Genomic DNA, 20,242 nt, shown 5'->3' with positions numbered 1-20,242 from the left:
GCTAGTTAACAAAAAGGTAGATTTAAAACATCAGTTTAAGATGGGACAGAAAATCCTCAGAGGCGCCAAAACAGCGCTGTTTGCTGACCCTTCAGAAGAGATCCCCAGACATCTTTTGAACACATATTTTTCTGACAGCTAAAATAACCATAGCGCGAGCGTGGAAATCACCCGTGATTGAGGTCACATTGGTGAAACATAAAATATCCTAGATTAGATCCCTGAAAAAAATTGATCAGCATTCGCAGAGATAAAAAAGCTAAGTTTGAGAAGGTGGAACCCCTGGATTGCATATCTCCAAGACACTGGGCCACCTTGCGAGTGGAGGTTCAGGCTAAGGGGTCCTACTCTACTCTGATCTTCTTCTCCTACTTTTCTCCCCCCCCCCCCACCCCCCATTTCTTGCTTCCATGTTTTGGGTTCTGTCATACCATATTGATAAGTGTTTTGGTAGGATGGTGAGGGGGGCTATACAGCTTCCCCAATTGTACTATTTTCTCAGGATTGAGACCCCTTGGGTTGAGGTATCAGGATCCATTCTAGATGCTAATGTTATACTTTAGCATGTTTTGGAAATATGCGTGACCAACAACTTGCTGTAATGTCACTTGATAATTATTCTTATTTGTTGATTTTTTGGGTGCCTAGTGGTAGATACCTATGGGCTTTTATAGCCTTAGAAAAATGGTCATGCTAACAAGTAGACCCGGATTGCTAGGCCTGAAACTTCTTGTAGTAGCTCTTCTGTACAGCCGGTCAGGGCCTCTGATCACTTTGGACAATGCATCCTCATTTTGATGATTACCTGATAATGTTCAAATATAAGTTTTTGTATTATACTTAAAATTGGAATAAAAATTATTCAAAAGAAAAACATCAGTTTAAACGATATTGAACTTATTTTTTTTAAAATTATAAATGCCCCTAAATCATTATAGTTTCCATTTAAATGGAAAATTTTCAGCTCGACTAATCTCTGTTCCTGCCCAAACTCCTTCAGTTTTCATGGGTTGGTCATACCTGAAGGTTTCCCACACTAATTAAAGCCTAACTCCAGCTTTCCTATCACTTTAACTGCTTGCTGCCCGCCCACCGTCAAATGACGGCGGGGCGGTGCAGCTCTCGTTCTGGGACGATGTCATATGACGGCATCCCAGAACGGGTGTGCGGCGATCGCAACCGCGCCGTGTTGCTAGGACACGGCATGACCCCAATCTGTGTAAAGAGCCGCGCCCGCGGCTCTTTAACCATGTGATCGTCTGTGTCCAATCAAAGCCGGTCACATGTAAACAAGGAGATCCCGGTAATCGGCTCTCCTCGCCTCACACTGACAGAGTGTGAGGAGAGAAGAGCTGATCAGCAGAATCTCCTCACAGGGGGACATCTAGGGATAAAAAAAAATACAGTGTCACAAACAATGCCCACCATTGCCCACCAATTCCAGCATATATTGCCCACCAGTGGCAGCAACCAGTGCCCGCAACCGCCCACAAGTATCACCAATCAGTGCCAATTAGCTATGCCAGTCAGTGCAGGCAATCAGTGCTGCCCATCAGTGTCGCCCATCAGTGCCACCCATCAATGCCCATCTGTACCGCCTATCCATGCCCACCAGTGCCGCCTATCAGTGCTCATCAGTGCCACATATTAGTGCCACCTATCAGTGCCCATAAGTGCGGCATATTAGTGCCTCCTCATCAGTGCCACCAGTTCAGCCTATCAGTGCACATCAGTGAAGGCGAAAAATCACTTAGTTACAAAATTTACTGACAGAAAAAAAAAAAAAAAAAATTTTCTTCAAAATTTTTGGTCTTTTTTTTTTGTAAAAAATAAAAAACCCAGCATTGATTACCACCAAAAGAAAGATCTATTTGTGTGAAGAAAATGATAAAAAAAAAAAATGCTTGGGTACAGGTTAGCATGACCGCGCAATTGTCATTCAAATTGCGACAGCTCTGAAAGCTGAAAAATGGCTTGGGCAGGAAGGGGGTGTAAGTGCCTGGTAGGCAAGTGGTTAAATAGTTCATTTGGGTTAAATTACTTAAATAATACATATGGCTGCTGTCAGTGTTGTATAAACTATATGTAGCATCAGCTACGCACAGTATACAACGCTGTGTTCTGGTAATGGTATGGGGACTTCCCGCCCCGTTCTGGGAACAGAATCAAGTCAGGCCAAGTGCTGCCCAGCCATTCACAGGAAGCTTTATATTTTTGTCCATTACAAAGCTTCCTCTGTATGGCTGAAATGGAGAGGTCGGCAAATGAGCCAGAGCATCTGTTAATAAAGGAAAATTACTATTTAAAGTGATAGGAAAGCTGGAGTTAAAGTGATTGTAAACCTTCACATATACCCAGTGAAGTGTCTGGCTTTAGGTGGTACACAGAGTGAAAAAGATCCTTCTACATTAGTTGTAGCCCTTTATTTGCAGTCTTATCATCATCTGTTCAAAGTCCAACATTTTTAAAGCTTGTCTGAGCATTCAGAAAAAAGGGGGTGCAGAGCTCAGTGAGGAGAGCTCTAAGGCTCGATTCACATCAATGAAGTTTGCTTTTGAGCATTTCTGTAGTGCTTTTTGCTATGCTTTTTACCATGATGCACTACATGCTTTTCTGGAACTTCTCCATTGAAGTCTACTGAACCAAAAACGCAAAAAAAAAAAGGTCACTGACCCTTTCCAAAAAACGCACAAAAATGCACTGATGGGAAAGTGTTCCATAGGAACCCATGTTAAAAAAAAATGTCCTGCCTTGCTGCAAAAAGCATGGAAAAAAAAGCATTGATTTGAATGGAGCCTTAGAGCTGATTGGATGGAAGAGAGGACACGACACACAGGAACAGAGCTGAGGCTGTCAATCAGCTGGGAGCCCCCCCACTGTCACCTTTTTTCTCTTGGTGTCAGGAAAACCTGTTACAAGTCAGTCATACTGATAGCAGATAGAAATAACACTTAGGGGTTGATTTGTTTAAACTGGAGAGTGCAAAATCTGGTGCAGCTCTGCATAGAAACCAATCAGCTTCCAGGTTTTTTTTTTTTGTCATAGCTTAATTGAACAAGCCGAAGTTAGAAGCCGATTGGCTACCATGCACAGATACACCAGATTTTGCACTCAACCCCTTTGAGACAAGCACACACTATAGATGGATATGCTTTGTTCATACTTCATATCTAAGGTTTACAATCACTTTAAGATAAAACTTTTCTGTAAATTAAAACATCTAACATGTTACACAATAGTCCAATTAAGAATTAGATTGAGAAGGTCACATGGTCAACAATGATGCACTCACCCATTCAAATCAAAGGCCCGGGTCAAAATATGCTGAAGAACATCCAGGGAGGTAATCTGGGGGTCCACGGCAAATGACCGGGACTCTGGCTGCAAGACACCTTCGCATTTCTATAGGAAAAAAAGAGAAACAAATGCCAGGCAAAACATAAATATATAAAATGCAGGAAACATCGGGAAGCAGAAATTATAGTGGTACTCCAGGGAAACAAGAATTATATATACTGTATAAGCGTCCAAACAGGGAAGCCACACACCAGCACCAATATCTATAGCTTTAAGTGGGCTCCAAACACTGCTGTACACACAATTCAATTCCAGAAAGGGCCAGGATTGAATGTAACAGGATATTATTCTAAACCAAGGGTGTCCAAACTTTCTAAACAAAGGGGCAGTTTACTGTCATTCAGACTTTAGGGGGCCTGACTGTGGATAATGGGAGTAGAAAGCATCCTGGCGTCAGTGGGAGTAAACAGTGTCCCATCGTTGGTGTCAGTAGAAGATATAGTGCCCCATCATTGGTGTCAATGGGAGGAATACTGCCCCATCATTGTTACCAGAAAACATCCTGGCATCCATGGGAGTAAATAGTGCTCTATTGCTGGTGTCAGTATCAGAAATTATGCCCCATCGTTGGTGTCAGTGGGGAGAATAGTGTCCCAAACCACATAAAAGGCAAGCAAAGGGCCACAGTTTGGAGGACACTGTTCTAAACCACATCAAATAAAAACCATTACCAATGTCTATATAAATACAGTCTAATTGAAATCTTTATTCAATCCATGGGAGGAGAGTGATGAAAGGCAGTCAGTCCACCACACCTCTTTTCTTTTCTTTTCCTTTTCTCCTAAGTTACAAAGGTCTGTCACCACCTTTCCTAGATTTGGGCATTTCATCAATTATGAACCTAAGATCTCCATCTTTATGTCCCAATTGGGTGGAATGTCTAGAGACAACAAGATTATGCTGTCACTACCAGATCAAACAGCAATGTTGGACAATTCTATCTTTTTTTTTAATCTTTTGTGCGGTTTCACCCACATAGATGGGATTACAGGGACATACCATCACATAAATCATGAAGACAAAGAAAGGAAAAATGATTTCATATGCAGAATGATTACCCAGTATTGAGATGTACAAACGCACCCCCTTGATAGAAAGAGAGCACTGAATACATCCTAAAGAGGGATAGAAACCGCAGAATTTAGGTCATGAAAAAAAAAGTGTCCCTTTTTTGGAATGCTGCTCAGACTAACCGCACCCCCCTAGATGGGAAGAATCATTGAATACATCCTAAACAGAGATGGGAACCGCAGCGCTTAGGTCCTAAAAAGGGTGTCCTTTCTTTTGGAATTCTGCTCAGACTAACCAGTCCCATAAACTTTGATTGCGTTTAAGTGCCTGAATCAGATAATGTTGGAATTTAGAGATATCTGGATATGCCTCCTTAAGAATATGCCAATGTTTCCTAATTACCCCAAAATGTCTATGGACATTGATTCGTGTAGAAAAGGGGGTTTGTTTAGGCCTACAGCCCTCGAGCCTTGGCATGCAGGTTCTGGAGTTCCCCTTTTGAGCTTCTGATCGATCGATGATCTGGGATAATCCCTTTTTAAAAAAACGTTGTTGCATCTTCTTGAGCCGGAGATCACGTATGTGTGTCTGAAACAATCTGAGACACCCACAGTAGCGGACTCCAAACAACAGCCCTAAACACAAGTTGTGGGTGATAACTAGTGTAAAGCAACAAGTGATTATTGTCATTAGGCTTAGCGTACAAGTCGGTGTAAAACTGGTGCTCTAACCTGTTCACGAAGGTATCCAAAAAAGAAAAACTGAGGAAATGAGGGGAGCGATGAATGGAGACGACACCGAGCTAAACCAGCCACACCATCCTCCTGATACATGTTGCTCTCCCCAGGATGGCGCCTCTCATAGAGCTTCACGTTCCAGGCCCGGAAAGACACAACCACCATCACCAGCGATGATGACGACCAAGGTCAGCCACAACAATCCACAGCCAGGGCTTCGAGCCGCTGACATACAGACCAGTTACAGCCTGCCAAGCCAAAAGCAGAGGGAGGGGGGCAGGACCAAGTAACGGGGTGTGAGCATGCACGAGTGCCCCCATAGCAAGTGGCCTGATATGGGGGCACTCGGTGGGGGGGGGGGGGGGCAGAAGAGGAGGATCAGGGCTGTTCTGTGCAAAACTATTACACACAGCAGATAAGTATGACACATTTGTTATTTTAAAGCATTTTAAGGTTTACAAATCACTTCAAGGAACATAGGGTCATCATCTCTCCACCCCCAGCCTGCTTTACACTGTACAGTGAAGAAGCAGAAGGATGCTGATGAGGTCATCTCTTTGCTGCCATCAGTTTGGTCCTTGTCAGCACATTTGAATAAAGCACATTGGATTGGCTGCCAGTATTGCCCCTACATTTCTTAGCGCTGCTTGTAAGTCAAATTTATGTACTACTGACATCTACCATTATGGAATAGCAGATGGACAGCACAATGGGCACAAGTTCATGGTAATATATACAATGTAGAGGAGGGGGTATGTGATGGAATGCAGCGATATGCTCAGTCTGGGTAGAGGTGACATATTACACATAACTGCGCAGAATTTATGTGCAAAAGGGGTGCACAGCCAGTACCCTATGAGCAGGCAGGACACAAAGGATGATAAAATAAGCACATATAGCATGACGGTGGGTATACAATGGACATTGATTATAGGTGAAGGCTGGAAAGGGTACATTAGTGAATATTGTAGGCATTTTAAAGCTGGGGCGCTCAGTGTTAGGATAGTAGTGGGGGAACAAAGGATGAGGATAAACAATATAGAGGAGAGACATAAACAATGAATGGGTTGGAAAGGGTACACAAGGTGGTACTAGTAGTAGTCTCCATGCAGTGCTTCTGGGATGGACTAGAGTGATTCTGATTGGTCAGCATCGCCGCAGTGAATTGCTCTGGTCAATCCTGGAAGTGCTACACAGAAGAGTTAGGATTGCAAATCCCTGGACCGCTACAGTGACAGTTTAGCTTTGCTGGAGGTAAGTACAGTGAGGTCCGGGGCGCAGGGATGGTGTTAAACTGGATGTAAACCTGAAAAAAATTTTTTACATCTCGTGCACAGGTGACAGGTGATTTACATCTCGTGCACTAGCCTAAGACATGAAGTATTTTTTAATTCCCTCCCCCACTCTTTTCTTCAGCAGCTCTACAAGGATTGGCTGTTCCACACCTCAGCATGATTTGGCATGCTGAAGTCATGTGGTTACTTTCCTGTCTTTTCACTGGATGTTAGAGATCATAGCAGAAGTTCAGTGTAAGAAATACACAGGAGAAAATGCATATTGACAAGGGGAGTGTAGAGGTGGGCGGGGAGTCTACTGACATCACGATTCCACCCACCGAGCTCCAGACAACAGACCCACCCACAGAATCTGCAGTTTTTCGGGTCTAATAACAGACAGAGGGGAGACATTTGACAAGTAAAGATACATGCAGGAGGCATGTATATCCTTATGGATAACCCCTATGGCAGTAGTTTAGAAAGGATGACATTGGGTTTAAATCCACTTTAATTCACTTTTACATTTTCATGGAATGTGGAGATGTTGATGGTCTAAGAACAGTATTGGAGGTGTAAAAGTTGTGGAACCACCTTGTTCTAGTTCTATAATCCCATCTTCGGTGTCAGGAATTCTGTTACTTCCTCGATTTCCATGGCTGAAGGCAAGAATGGTTGTTAAATCAACAGGGTAGAGATGTTAAAGCTGCATTATATGTGGAAGTCAGATGGTGCTGAAGGCCCTTGAAGGATGGTTCTTCTAGTTTGATTTAGATGGCCTTTTTCATGCCTCTTATGAATCAGCTGTCCTCTGTCCAAAATGTCCACCTCACTATCCTGGAAAGAATGTCCCTTTTCCATAAAAGCGGTATTAAACCCAAAAGCAAAAATGTAATGTTTCATCTTACCAATCCATAACCACTTCAATACTGGGCACTTTCACTCCCTTCCTGCCCAGGCCACTTTGATTGACAATTGCACAGTCATGCAACACTGTACCCAAATGATATTTTTTTATTATTTTTTTGAGACAGATAGAGCTTACCTTTGTTGGTATTTTATCACAACTGGGTTTTTACTATTTGCTAAACAAACGAAAAAAGACTGAAAATTTTGGGAAAAAAAAAAAGTTTTTCTTAGTTTCAGTTTTAAATTTTTTCAAAGTAGAAATTTTTCTTCTTCACTGATGAGGTGCACCGATCTGCACTGATTGGGATTCATGGGGCTGCACAGATTATCAATATAAATAGTGTGCTGACAGCCTTGTTGGTTAACGGCTCTCCTTTCCTCATGCAGACACAGCGTGTGAGGAAAGGACTGCCAATAACCGGCAAGTCTGTTTATATGTGATCAGTTGTGATTGGACACAACTGATCACATGGTAAAGGACTGCTGTGATTGGCCCTTTACCCTGACCTGTGATCAGCTGTGGCTGTAAGAAAAAGGAAGTGAAAGGATATCTCCCAAATAGAATAAAGATGGCAAAAAGTAAAACTAACAGGGGTTACAGTTGTGCTCATAAATTGAAGGTTCTGGAGTGGCTATCTCAGTCTCCTGACCTCAATATTATTGAGCCACTCTGGGGAGATCTTAAACGTGCAGTCCATGCAAGACAGCCCAAGAATTTACAGGAACTGGAGCCTCGGTTCACACCAGAGGCGGCACGACTTGCAGGTCGCCTCACCGAGGCGACCTGCACACGACTGCACGGGCGACTTGCAAAACGACTTCTGTATAGAAGTCTATGCAAGTCGCCCCCGAAGTCGTACAGGAACCTTTTTCTAAGTCGGAGCGACTTGCGTCGCTCCCCTTAGAACAGTTCCATTGTACTGAACGGGACGCTACTTGTCAGGCGACCTAGGTCGCCTGACAAGTCGTCCTAGTGTGAACCGAGACTTACCAAGTCTATGCAAGTCGCCCCAAGTCGCCCCCGAAGTCGTACAGGAACCTTTTTCTAAGTCGGAGCGACTTGCGTCGCTCCCCTTAGAACAGTTCCATTGTACTGAACGGGACGCTACTTGTCAGGCGACCTAGGTCGCCTGACAAGTCGTCCTAGTGTGAACCGAGCCTTACTGGCTGGATCACCAACTGTAACAATAAAGGGAAAAAAACAACTAATGCAGCCATCACATAATATATTACATTTTTGTGTTTGGGTTTAGTATGACTTCAAGGTGTAGGAAGACTGCTGACTCTAGGCCAGCAGAATTTGCACTCCTATGCTGGGCCATTTGTTTGTGGAGAGGTTGCCTCGTCTCCCCAGCCTACAGGTCATTGCACTCCTCATTACACTTGTGTTTGGGTCTTCTGGATGTACAACCTTCTGTCTCCATGTATTGCTGGACTTGAGGGACACAGGGATATCATGTCTGTTAAAGATCCTTTTGAGTTTGTCAGGGTGGTATGCCATAGATCAGGGTTTCTCAACCAGGGTTCCATGGAAGTCTAGGGTTCCTCTAGACTCCGATTGCTTGGGGTTCCTTGAGCTATGAGCAATCTCTGTCTCACGGATAAGTTCCTGCTGACACCATTGATCTTTTTAGCTATCTATAAGGGGGGATTTCTTCCCAATGACCACAAGTGTAAGGAGCATTCTTCCTACTGACCATCACGAGTTGTAGATATAGACATTTCTAGCAGGGGTTCCCTGAAATCAGAAAGTTATTTCAAGGGTTCCTCTGTGTTGAAAAGGTTGAGAAAGGCTGCTCTAGATAATCTGGTTGCATATACAGTAGGTGAGCCTGGCAGGTTTCCAAAGTTATAATGGCATTAGGGACACAGACAGATCTACAGTAAGTGGGTTGGAGAGGGTATAAAAGATTGGGTTGTACGGAAAGGAAATATATGGAGGGCAGTGTGATGGGCACCCAGTGGTGGGATTAGAAGAGAGAGAGGTACTCCATGGCCAGGTAAGAAAAAGGGTGATATAGACCCTAGAGGGGGACAGGGATGCCCCAAAAATCCATGCCAGACCCTTATTTTTTGGGGGGCAGGGCCTTATTTTTTTTGGGGGGGGGCAGGGGGCCCCCACCCCAAAACCACCTTGTCCTCATGTTGATGGGGACAAGGGCATCTTTCTGACAACCCTGGGCTGTGGTTGTGGGGGTCTGCAGGCAGAGGGCTTATCAGATCCTGTCCCCTATCTTATGTTAATGAGTATGGGGGTACATATTACCCCTACTTATTCACCAAAAAAAGTGTCAAAAAGACACACACACTTTTTTATTTTTAATAAAGGCAATTTTTAAAAACTATGTCCCCTGACATAGATCCATCGTCAATCAAGACACCTGCCGCCACCGCCGCACGCAAAAAATAAAGAAATGTCCATCTGCGATGAAGGCTAACCGTCGACTGCAGGCTCAGTCGTTTGACAGTTCTTATATAGGTAAGGGGCGCCGCCCCATGTGACATCACCGACCGGTGCATGCTGGGTCGATTAATTCACCGGGGGGTGGTGCCACCAGGTGATGTGCCAGGTGGTCCCGTCCCTAAGAGCCCTTTCACACTGGGGCGGTTTGCAGGCGCTATTGCGCTAATAATAGCGCCTGCAAACCGACGCGAAAGTGCCGCTACTTTCATTCCAGTGTGAAAGCCCCGAGGGCTTTCACACTGGAGTGATGCGCTGGCAGGACGGTAAAAAAAGTCCTGCCAGCAGCATCTTCGGAGCGTTGAAGGAGCGGTGTGTATACCGCTCTGCCCATTGAAATCAATGGGACGGCGCGGCTTTACCGCCGGCAAAGCGCTTTGCGGTGGTATTTAACCCTTTCTTGGCCGCTAGTGGGGGGTAAAACTAATAATAGCGGCGTTTTACTGCCGCCCCAGTGTGAAAGGGGTCTTACCTATATAAGAAACTGTTAAACTGCTGAACCTGCAGATGGCAGTTAGTCTTCGTTGCGGGCAGAAGTTTTTAAGTTTTTTTTTTTTTTTTTTTTTTTTTTACTTTTTCTGGTCCGGTGGGCGTCATGTTTGAAGATGGTTCTACATTGGGGGGACATTGTTTTTCTCTGTGTTTTTATTGCTTTTTAAAACTTTCCTTTGGTGAATGGTAGGGGTACAATGAACCCCATACTCATTCACATGGGGGGAGGGGGGCTGGGATCTCGGGTTCCAGATTCTGATAAACTGTCTACCCGCAGACCCCACAATCACAGCCCAGGGTTGTGGGGAAGAGGCCCTTGTAGCCATCAACATAGGGACAAGGTGCTTGGGGGGGAACCCCCCCCATGTTCAGGGCATGTGGCCTGGTATGGTTCATGGGGGAGGGGAATCCCCACGCTGTTTTTTTAAACATTTTTCTATTGCCAGCAATGTTTTGTTTTGGTTTGTTTTTTTTTTTTTTCATTCAGCTGTCAGTGGGCAAGCCGTTGACAGATGACTCATCCGTTGCTAAAGCGGACCTTCAGTCATTTTTTCATCTTTCCATCTATTAAATCTTCTGCCCTTGTTGTTTTAACTTTGGATAGTAAAACATTTTTTTTCTGCCAGTAAATACCTTATACAGCCCACTTCCCACTTATGACATCATGCTCAGCTTTTTCTCTCACTCTTGTGAGTTTGCCAGGAAGGGAGGGGGGATGAGTCATAAGAGGGCCAATGAAAGCTGCAGGGCTGCAGAGCTGGAGGTGTGCCTCTGTGTAAATCCAGGAAGTGAATAGGCAGCAGCTTCAGCTGCCCACAGTTAAAATGGTTGCAGCCAGACTCAGTGGAGGGAGATTTCTGCAGCATATTTGGCAAATACAGAATCACAGTATATATAAAATAATATGCAAAGTGGTTGGAGAGAAGCTTCAGAATGGCAAAGATGTTTTTATTACAAGTTATGTGAGCAGACTGCAGTTCCTCTTTAAGGACACAGCGGCTGGCTTCCCGCCCCACTTCCTAACATCCAGCTATTCACTATGCCCTGATTGGGCAAAGCTTTGCCCAATCAGGGCTTAGAATGCACTATGCAGTGCATTGTGGGGCGCTCAAGGGGCGAACATCCCACCGAGCGCCGCACAAATTTGGGTGTTTAAACGGGGGAACAAGCAATGTTCAGGCCTAACTTTTGCTCACCTCAAACTGTTCGCCCAATTTTGGATTATGGGTGGAGCTGTGCACACAATACAGAGAGGGGGTACAATACACAGGGGGGAATAGATCATGGGTGGAGGAGTGTACACAGTGCAGAGGAGGGAATACAATACACAGGGAGTACAGATTATGGATGGAGCGGTGTACTCAGTATATAGGAGGGGTATACAATACACAGGGAGTACAGATTAAGGGTGGGGCTGTGTGTACAGTACAGAGGAGGGGGATACAATACATACAGTACAGATTATGGGTGGAGATGTGTACACAGTATATAGGAGGGTATACAATACACAGATTATGGGTGAAGAGGTGTACACAGTACATAGAAGAGTATACAATGTACAGGGGTGATATTATGGGTGGAGATGTATGCACAGTATATAGGAGGGTATACAATACACAAGGAGTACAGATTAAGGGTGGAGCTGTGTGCACAGTATATAGGAGGGTATACAATGTACAGGGGTGATATATTATGGGTGGAGAGGTGTAAACAATATATAGGAGGGTATACAGTGTACAGGGTGATATATTATATGGGTGGAGAGGTGTACACAGTATATAGGAGGGTATACAATACACAGGGGGTGATATATTATGGGTGGAGATGTGTACACAGTATATAGGAGGGTATACAATACACAGGAGGTGATATATTATGGGTGGAGATGTATACACAGTATATAGGAGGGTATACAATACACAGGAGGTGATATATTATGGGTGGAGATGTATACACAGTATATAGGAGGGTATACAATACACAGGGGGTGATATATTATGGGTGGAGATGTGTACACAGTATATAGGAGGGTATACAATACACAGATTATGGGTGGAGAGGTGTACACAGTATATAGGAGGCTATACAATACACAGGGGGTGATATATTATGGGTGGAGATGTGTACACAGTATATAGGAGGGTATACAATACACAGGAGGTGATATATTATGGGTGGAGATGTATACACAGTATATAGGAGGGTATACAATACACAGGAGGTGATATATTATGGGTGGAGATGTGTATTGGGGGGAGGGGATTCCAGGTGTACACAGCGCTCAGTTACATGACCCGGCCAGCCGGACTCACCCTGACCCGGACCCGCACCACTTCCCGCTCCTCTTCCTCCTCCATGTCCCGAGCCTCCTCTGTCCGGTGAACATCCGGGAATGACGTCATCCCACTTGTCACCCACCGCACTCTGATGTCATCACACCACACCTACCGACAACACAAGCATTGGGAGCATAGAGCGCCAACTCTCTCACACACCGTCTCCGCCTCAGGCGCCGCTTTGCGCCATTTTGGTGACTACTAAGGGCTATTGATTTGAATGGGTTAATCCACAACAAAATGGCGCCGCACCGGGGACAAATGAGGACAGATTTGAGCTGGTTAGAAGAGATGACAGGCCGGGGATTGTTTTGACGTTTCAGTGGCTCACATGTGTGAGGATCCCTGTGTCTGGAGGAGGTGGAGGAGGAGGCTGGGCGAGGGAGGACAATAACATAGGGAGCCCTGACCACATCACATCCCAGTATGCTCTTCAGTCCCCCTTTTTGTGTGTACAGCATACTGATCACCATCACATTCTTCTCTGTATGTCATAATATGAGGAGCTGTACACTTTCTTAGGACATAAACATTAATACTAGGATTAAAGAAGAGCTAAAGGGAAAACTTTTTTTAAAATTCTGGATAGAGTAAGGGAGGGTTATACCCCTGTCAGTGATTTATGTCATCGGTGTTCCATTGTGGAGCATTCCTTCACTTCCTGTATGAGCCCCTGAAACAAAAGGGGCCTGGGACCCTGCTGCAACCAGGGCCTACAAACAACAGTCCCCTGCCTTCTTGGCCTCACTCTTTTGGACGGCGGCGTGGCCAACCCCCGTTCTGCGCACCACAAGGCCCTGCCTCCGGCCGCGGGTCCAGCGCACTCGTTGGGCGGGGCCACACGCCCTGCACGCGATGGTGCATTTCGCCGTCAACCCACTCACCAGTGTCCAGGACCAGGCGGAGACTGCGGTCATGTGAAAGTCCGACATTAGGGCAGTTCCCCGACTTAGAGATGAGCTGTAACACTGTGTGCTGCGATGAGGGTACAGGGTCCCTCTGAAAAGTACTGTCCTGTGTCACTATACACCTTAGCCCCGTGAATGTTGCAGTTAGGAGGGCCGCTGCTGAGCCCGCGCCCTCTCCACCCATCCAGCGTAACTCTGCTACCTCACTTCCAGTAACAGAATGGGGTCCCGCCGTGCACGTAGCGTGGGCCTCATGCATGCACTTGTTAACTCCTCCTCTCTTGTGCCAGGTGGCCAGGTCATGGATCTATATTGGCGTCCTGCAAGTGCTGCTTGATCACCGAAACCCAGCCTCCCCTATATTTAGATCACTGGTGGGTAGGCTGGATACAAAAAGCCTGGCAACTGCAGCGCACACATTAACTCTTTCCCTCCCATTCTGGGGAAGCCACTAACTAAAACCATACTCCGGTAGGCAACCTGCCTATGCTCTAGCCCAGTGTTTCTCAAATCCAGTCCTCAAGGCGCCCCATCAGGCCACGTTTTCAGGTTTTCCATTATTTTGCACAGGTGAATTGATTAGTTTCACTGCCTTAGTAATAACCACAGCCTATCATCTGAGGGAAATCCTGAAAACATGCACTGTTGGGGTGCCTTGAGGACTGGAGTTGAGAAACACTGCTCTAGCCGCTTCAGGGCACAGGTTTCACGGCCTGTCGGCTCTGTCGCTTCTTGGTGGCTTCAGCAGTCCGAGCGGGTGCTTCCCGCACTATCACCCAGCCTGGGCAGCGCCACGGAATGTGTTGGCGCAAGGCGACTGAAGAGCAGGAGTGAAAGTGGCTCAGGAGAGAGCTGGCAAACTGCTGGGCCGCAGAGCCTCAGCGGTATGTAGGATGGGGGCCAGCTGGGTTAGGGTGGCGTCTCAGTAGGAGGACTGGATGCATGGCAAGCTCCTGAGGGAAAGAGAGAAGAAAGAAAGTGGATTTTTCAAAGAAGGGGGCACAAAAGGGAAGTGGGCGAGGAAAAGTGGGGGCTGGACTAGAGTTGCCACCTCATCCCTTTAAAACCGAACACATTTGAATTACACAGGTTCTGAGGCTTATTAAATGCAGATAAGGCACCAAGTGAGTTTAATTACCACCTTAATCAGCCACAGAACCTGTGTAATTAATATGTGTTTGGGTTTAAAGGGATGAGGTGGCAACCCTAGGCTGGACTGGTGATTTTGGAGGAGCTAGGTGTGCAGGAGGGCTTGCAGAATGCTGAGGTAAAAATAAATTGAAAAGAGCCATATGGGAGAGTGACCCCTGCTGGAGGAAAAGCAAAAGCCTACAGCACCTGGTTTTCCCAGGCAAGTACTAACCAGGCCCAACCCTACTTAGTTTCCAAGATCAGACAAGAGCGGGCACATTCAGGGTGGTGTGGCTGTAGGCAGTTCTTAGCCTCTCCGTCAAGCCTCTTCTACTTGTCGCTGGCAGCCTTGCACCACCTTTCCTTCACTTTATAACACTCAGCTGTGCCTTTTCACAAGCACCGCCACATACCCATCGACTCTCCTCAACCCCTGCCTCCTGCTGCTTTGCTCTCTCTTTAACCTCTTCCTGCCTGCATCTTCTTACACACATTCTCATACTGGCCTCAAAGGCTCCTTTCTGGTTCCCCCTGGCCTGACTTTACCCTTTCGCTGACAGGGCTTCGCACCACACACATGCTTCCCGCGCTGTCCCCCAGCCTGGGGAGCGCCACAGCATGTGTTCTCTCAAGGCGACTGAAGAGCAGGAGTGAAAGCGCCAAAGTGGCTTAGGAGAGCGCGGGCAAATTGCTGGGCCATGGAGCTTAAGCGGGATGTAGGATGGAGGCGAGCTAGGTTGGGCATGGCTTCTCTGCGTTGCTTTTTTGTCGTAGGGGACTGGATGCATGGCAAGCTCCTGAGGTAAAGAGAGAAGAAAGAAAGTGTTTTTTCAAAGACAGGGGCACAAAAGGGAAGCGGCGAAGAAAAGTGGGGGTTGGACTTGTGATTTTGGAAGAGACAGGTGTGCAGGAGGGCTTGCAGAGCACTGAGGTAAAATGAATGGAAAAAAGCAATAGGGGAGAGTGACCCCTGCTGGAGTAGAAGCAAAAGCCTACATCAACCTGGCAGTCTACCATCCTAGTACTTTATCAGACCCAACCCTGTTTAGCTTCCAAAATCAGGCACTTCCAGTAGTGGCATGGCCACTGGCAATACGCAGGCTCTTCCTCAACCCTCTTCTACTTGTCACTGGCAGCCTGGCCCTGCCTTTCTTTCCTTTTACAATACTAGGCTGTGCCTTTTCACAAGCACCAATGAAGTAGCAGGCAGAATATCGGTAAAATGACGTTGCTGGACACAGGACTCAAGTATGGGAGATTTATTCCACCTTTTTGGCCAAAAAGTGGACACGCTTGACCCGACTCGTGTCTAAATGTCAAGTGTGCAAAATACAGCTCATACAGTGTACATATAATTTCAGCATATTGCGTCACAAGCGAACAGGCGGTACATTTCCATTATACAAAACATTCTAACCTTTTAAAAATCAACCTACGCATCCTAAACCAGACAAGTTCTGCAAAACATGTATTTTTAAACCTTATGCGAAACTTTCGTTTTCCTTGCACAGAAAGAGGAACAACTTAGCAGGTTTCTGTGATGGGAAGGGGAGTGAGTAAGTCCAGTGTCTTTAACCACAACCTGTCACAAGTAGTTTCAACATTAAATACAAGAAATATGATTCTTAGCTGAAATTCTAAATCAGTCTTACTACACACATAACTATGGCCATATAAACTGACCCTTGTTGCCACTTCACCACCACTAGGGTTGCCACCTTTTCTTCAAGCCAAACCCGAACATGCCACGGCATACAGTGGGTGTGGCCATATTGTGTTAACATTGGCAAGGGCCTAAAGGGGCATGATTAAATAAAACAAAATCATTCTTGTACCCATAAAATATGCTCACTTTGCTGTGCCACAAGCAAGAGTCTCACCGACATGTATAAACCTCAGCACAATCATTTAAAAAAAAAATAAAACTCTACCATTACTACAGAGGTAAATGCAGTTTAGACCAGGGGCGTTAGTTCACCTTTTCATTATATACAAAGGGTATTACGGTATGTGCAGGAAGGGAGTGCAAAGTGTAAGACATTATGTAAAGGAAATGAGTGCAAAGGGTAGGTAGTATTTTCAGGAGAGGAGTGAGGAGGGTGGAACAGTGACCAGTATATGCAGCAGAGGCGTGTGGAGGGTATGACAGTGGGCAGTATGGGGGGGGGGGGGAGGTTGGAGAACTGTATGGTATATGGGGGGGGAACTGTGTATATGGATTGTATATGGGGGGGGGAACTGTGTATATGGATGGTGTATGGGGTGGCGGGATTGTATATATAGATGGTGTATGGGGGGGGTACTGTATATATGAATGGTGTATGGGGGGTGGGGGAACTGTATATATGGATGGTGTATGGGGGTGGGGAACTGTATATATGGATGGTGTATGGGGGGGACTGTATATATGGATGGTATATGGGGGGCTGCGTACAGTGCATAGTTACCAACTGTCCCGGATTTCCCGGGACATTCCCGGGATTTGGACTCCATTCCCAATTTTATTGTTTCCTGGGAAATGTCCAGAGAAAACCAGTTCCTCACGGATTTTCGTCGCCGCCTGCCGCCGCTAGAGATCCGTCTCCGCCAGCCGCCATTTCAAAGAAGACCAGGAAGACGGCTGGGGGGGGTTGACGGAGCTCCTGCGTCTCCGCCTCGCCCCGCCTACCCCCCGCCCCGCTGCCGGTCTGTTATGGAAAGAGGCGGGGGTTCTAACCATGTGGCCGGCGGATAGAAGACTAGGACACCTGAGGTAAGGGGGGCATCACTGGGGGCATCTGATGTAAGGAGGGCTCCACTGGGGACTCCTGGAGTGAGGGGGGCCCCGCTGGGACTCCTGATGTGAGGGGGCCTCCACTGGGGACTCCTGATGTGAGATGGGGCTCCACTGGGGACTCCTGGAGTGAGGGGGGCCCCGCTGGGGACTCCTGATGTGAGGGGGGCTCCACTGGGGACTCCTGGAGTGAGGGGGGCCCCGCTGGGGACTCCTCATGTGAAGGGGGGCTCCGCTGGAGACTCCTGATGTGAGGGGCGCTCCACTGGGGACTCCTGGAGTGAGGGGGTCCCCGCTGGAGACTCCTGATGTGAGGGGGGCTCCGCTGGGGACTCCTGGTGTGAGGGGGGCTCCGCTGGGGACACCTGATGTGAAGGGGGGCTCTGCTGGAGACTCCTGATGTGAGGGGGGCTCCACTGGGGAGTCCTGGGATTTCCCGGGACATTCCCGGGATTTGGACTCCATTCCCGATTTTATTGTTTCCCGGGAAATGTCCAGAGAAATCCAGTTCCTCACGGATTTTCGTCGCTGCCTGCCGCCGCTAGAGATCCGCGGCTGGCGGAGACATTGCCTCCGCCGGCCGCCATTTCAAAGAAGACCAGGAAGATGGCTGGGGGGGTTGACGGAGCTCCTGCGTCTCGGCCTCGCCATGCCTACCCCCCGCCCCGCTGCCGGTCTGTTATGGAAAGGGGCGGTGTTCTAACCATGTGGCCGGCGGATAGGAGACTAGGACACCTGAGGTAAGGGGGGCACCGCTGGGGGCATTTGATGTAAGGAGGGCTCCACTGGGGACTCCTGGAGTGAGGGGGGCCCCGCTGGGGACTCCTGATGTGAGGGGGGCTCCACTGCGGACACCTGATGTGAGGGGGGGGCTCCACTGGGGACTCCTGGAGTGAGGGGGGGCCCTGCTGGGCACTCCTGATCTGAGGGGGGCTCCACTGGGGACACCTGATGTGAGGGGGGCTCCACTGGGGACTCCAGGAGTGAGGGGGGGCCCCGCTGGGGACTCCTGATGTGAAGGGGGGCTCCGCTGGAGACTCCTGATGTGAGGGGCGCTCCACTGGGGACTCCTGGAGTGAGGGGGGCCCCGCTGGAGACTCCTGATGTGAGGGGGGGGCTCCGCTGGAGACTCCTGGTGTGAGGGGGGCTCCGCTGGGGACACCTGATGTGAGGGGGGGCTCCACTGGGGACTCCTGGAGTGAGGGGGGCCCCGCTGGGGACTCCTGATGTGAAGGGGGGCTCCGCTGGAGACTCTTGATGTGAGGGGGGCTCCACTGGGGACTCCTAGAGTGAGGGGGGCCCCACTGGAGACTCCTGATGTGAGGGGGGCTCCACTGGGGACTCCTAGAGTGAGGGGGGCCCCACTGGAGACTCTTGATGTGAGGGGGGCTCCACTGGGGACTCCTAGAGTGAGGGGGGCCCCACTGGAGACTCCTGATGTGAGGGGGGCTCCGCTGGGATCACTGGAATCGGATCACCTGGGTGTTTTATATAGACAAACGCACTTCATTTGCGACCTGCTTTTGGGGTGTCGTTAACTTTTAACTGACACCTGCAGCAGATCGCAGAACACAGTGCGAATGGATTGCGCTGCTGGAAACGCATGCGATTTCCTGCGTTTCCCGCACCACATCAGTGTGAACCACGGCTGAGGCATACGTTTTACAAAATTGAAGATCATTCTGATTAATAGGAGTAGGCTGATCGTTTTGATTAATATAGAGTAGGCTAGAAATAATTGAAATACAATGTGGAAATGAATGATTTTACATTTTGACTTTACATACACTTTAATGTGAATGACAAACTATATCATGTTTGATTATGATCATAGCTCTGATCACAACTCTTCCCCATACTAATAAAATAGTTTTTGCTGCTGTCCTTGCCCCATTTGTGAGTTTTTCCTAGTTTCCTAGGAAGCTGGAGTTATGCTTCAAAGTATACCTAAAGGCAAAACTTTTTTTTTAGTTTTGGATAGAGTGGAGAGGGATTAGAACCCCTGTCAGTTTTTATTGCTATCTGTGTCCCCATTAGGGAGATTCCTCCTCTCTATTTGTCAGGTTTACCATTATCATTGAAAGTGAAAGTAAAAGGAAATCCCAAATTTTGAGTTGTCCCCAGAAAAGTAATAGATGGGGAAATCTTCCAATGGGGACACTAGTTCTGGTAACTTGGGTGTCCCCAAGGAATTCTCTTAAATTGCAGGGATTTCCTCTCACTTCCTGTTTGGCTATGGGACAAGAAGTGAGGGGGAAATTTCCCCAATGGAACAGATAGGGGAAAAAAATCTGACAGGGGTTATAACCCTCCCTTGCTCTATAGTTCTACTTTAAAGCGGGGGTTCACCCACACCGCCAAAAAAAAAAAAATATATATATATATATTAAAAGCCAGCAGCTACAAATACTGCAGCTGCTGACTTTTAATACATGGCCACTTACCTGTCCCAGGGTCCAGCGATGTCGGCAGGGGACGCCGAGAACCCGCTCGGTTCTCGGCAGCTGCCGCCGCCATCCTAGTTGAGGGAATCAGGACGTGAAGCGTTGCGGCTTCACTTCCCGGTTCCCTATTGCGCATGCGTGAGTCGCGCTGCGCGTCCCAAGTGGTCCCCGCTCTCTCCTGGGAGCTGTGTGTTCCCAGCAGACAGCGCGGTGGGGATGGGAAGAGGCATAGACTCCCATGAGGGTCTATGCCGGAAGTGGGTGCAAATACCTGTCTTAGACAGGTATCTGCACCCCCCTCCCCCCTGAAAGGTGCCAAATGTGACACCAAAGGGGGGGAGGGTTCCGAAAAGTGGAAGTTCCATTTTTGTGTGGAACTCCGCTTTAAGTAGTGCAGAGAGCAGTAATC

At 47.5% G+C, this 20,242-nt stretch overlaps 1 protein-coding gene across 1 annotated transcript in view; it reads right to left on the bottom strand.

The window, feature by feature from the left end:
* The window catches only part of TBC1D25 (TBC1 domain family member 25), a 37,845-nt gene extending 24,971 nt beyond the window's left edge, over window positions 1-12,874 (bottom strand). The window contains exons 1-2 of the mRNA XM_073600000.1: window positions 12,554-12,874; window positions 3,293-3,402 (exon numbers count right to left, since the gene is read on the bottom strand). Of these exons, the coding sequence (XP_073456101.1) occupies window positions 3,293-3,402; window positions 12,554-12,643 (200 nt within the window). The 5' untranslated portion in view covers window positions 12,644-12,874. The remainder of the gene's footprint in view (window positions 1-3,292; window positions 3,403-12,553) is intronic.
* Between the last annotated feature and the right edge of the window lie 7,368 nt (window positions 12,875-20,242).

This window comes from Aquarana catesbeiana, linkage group LG09, assembly GCF_042186555.1.
Source record: "Aquarana catesbeiana isolate 2022-GZ linkage group LG09, ASM4218655v1, whole genome shotgun sequence".
Taxonomy (NCBI): Eukaryota; Metazoa; Chordata; class Amphibia; order Anura; family Ranidae; genus Aquarana; species Aquarana catesbeiana.
This window is presented reverse-complemented; position numbering and strand designations above follow the sequence as displayed.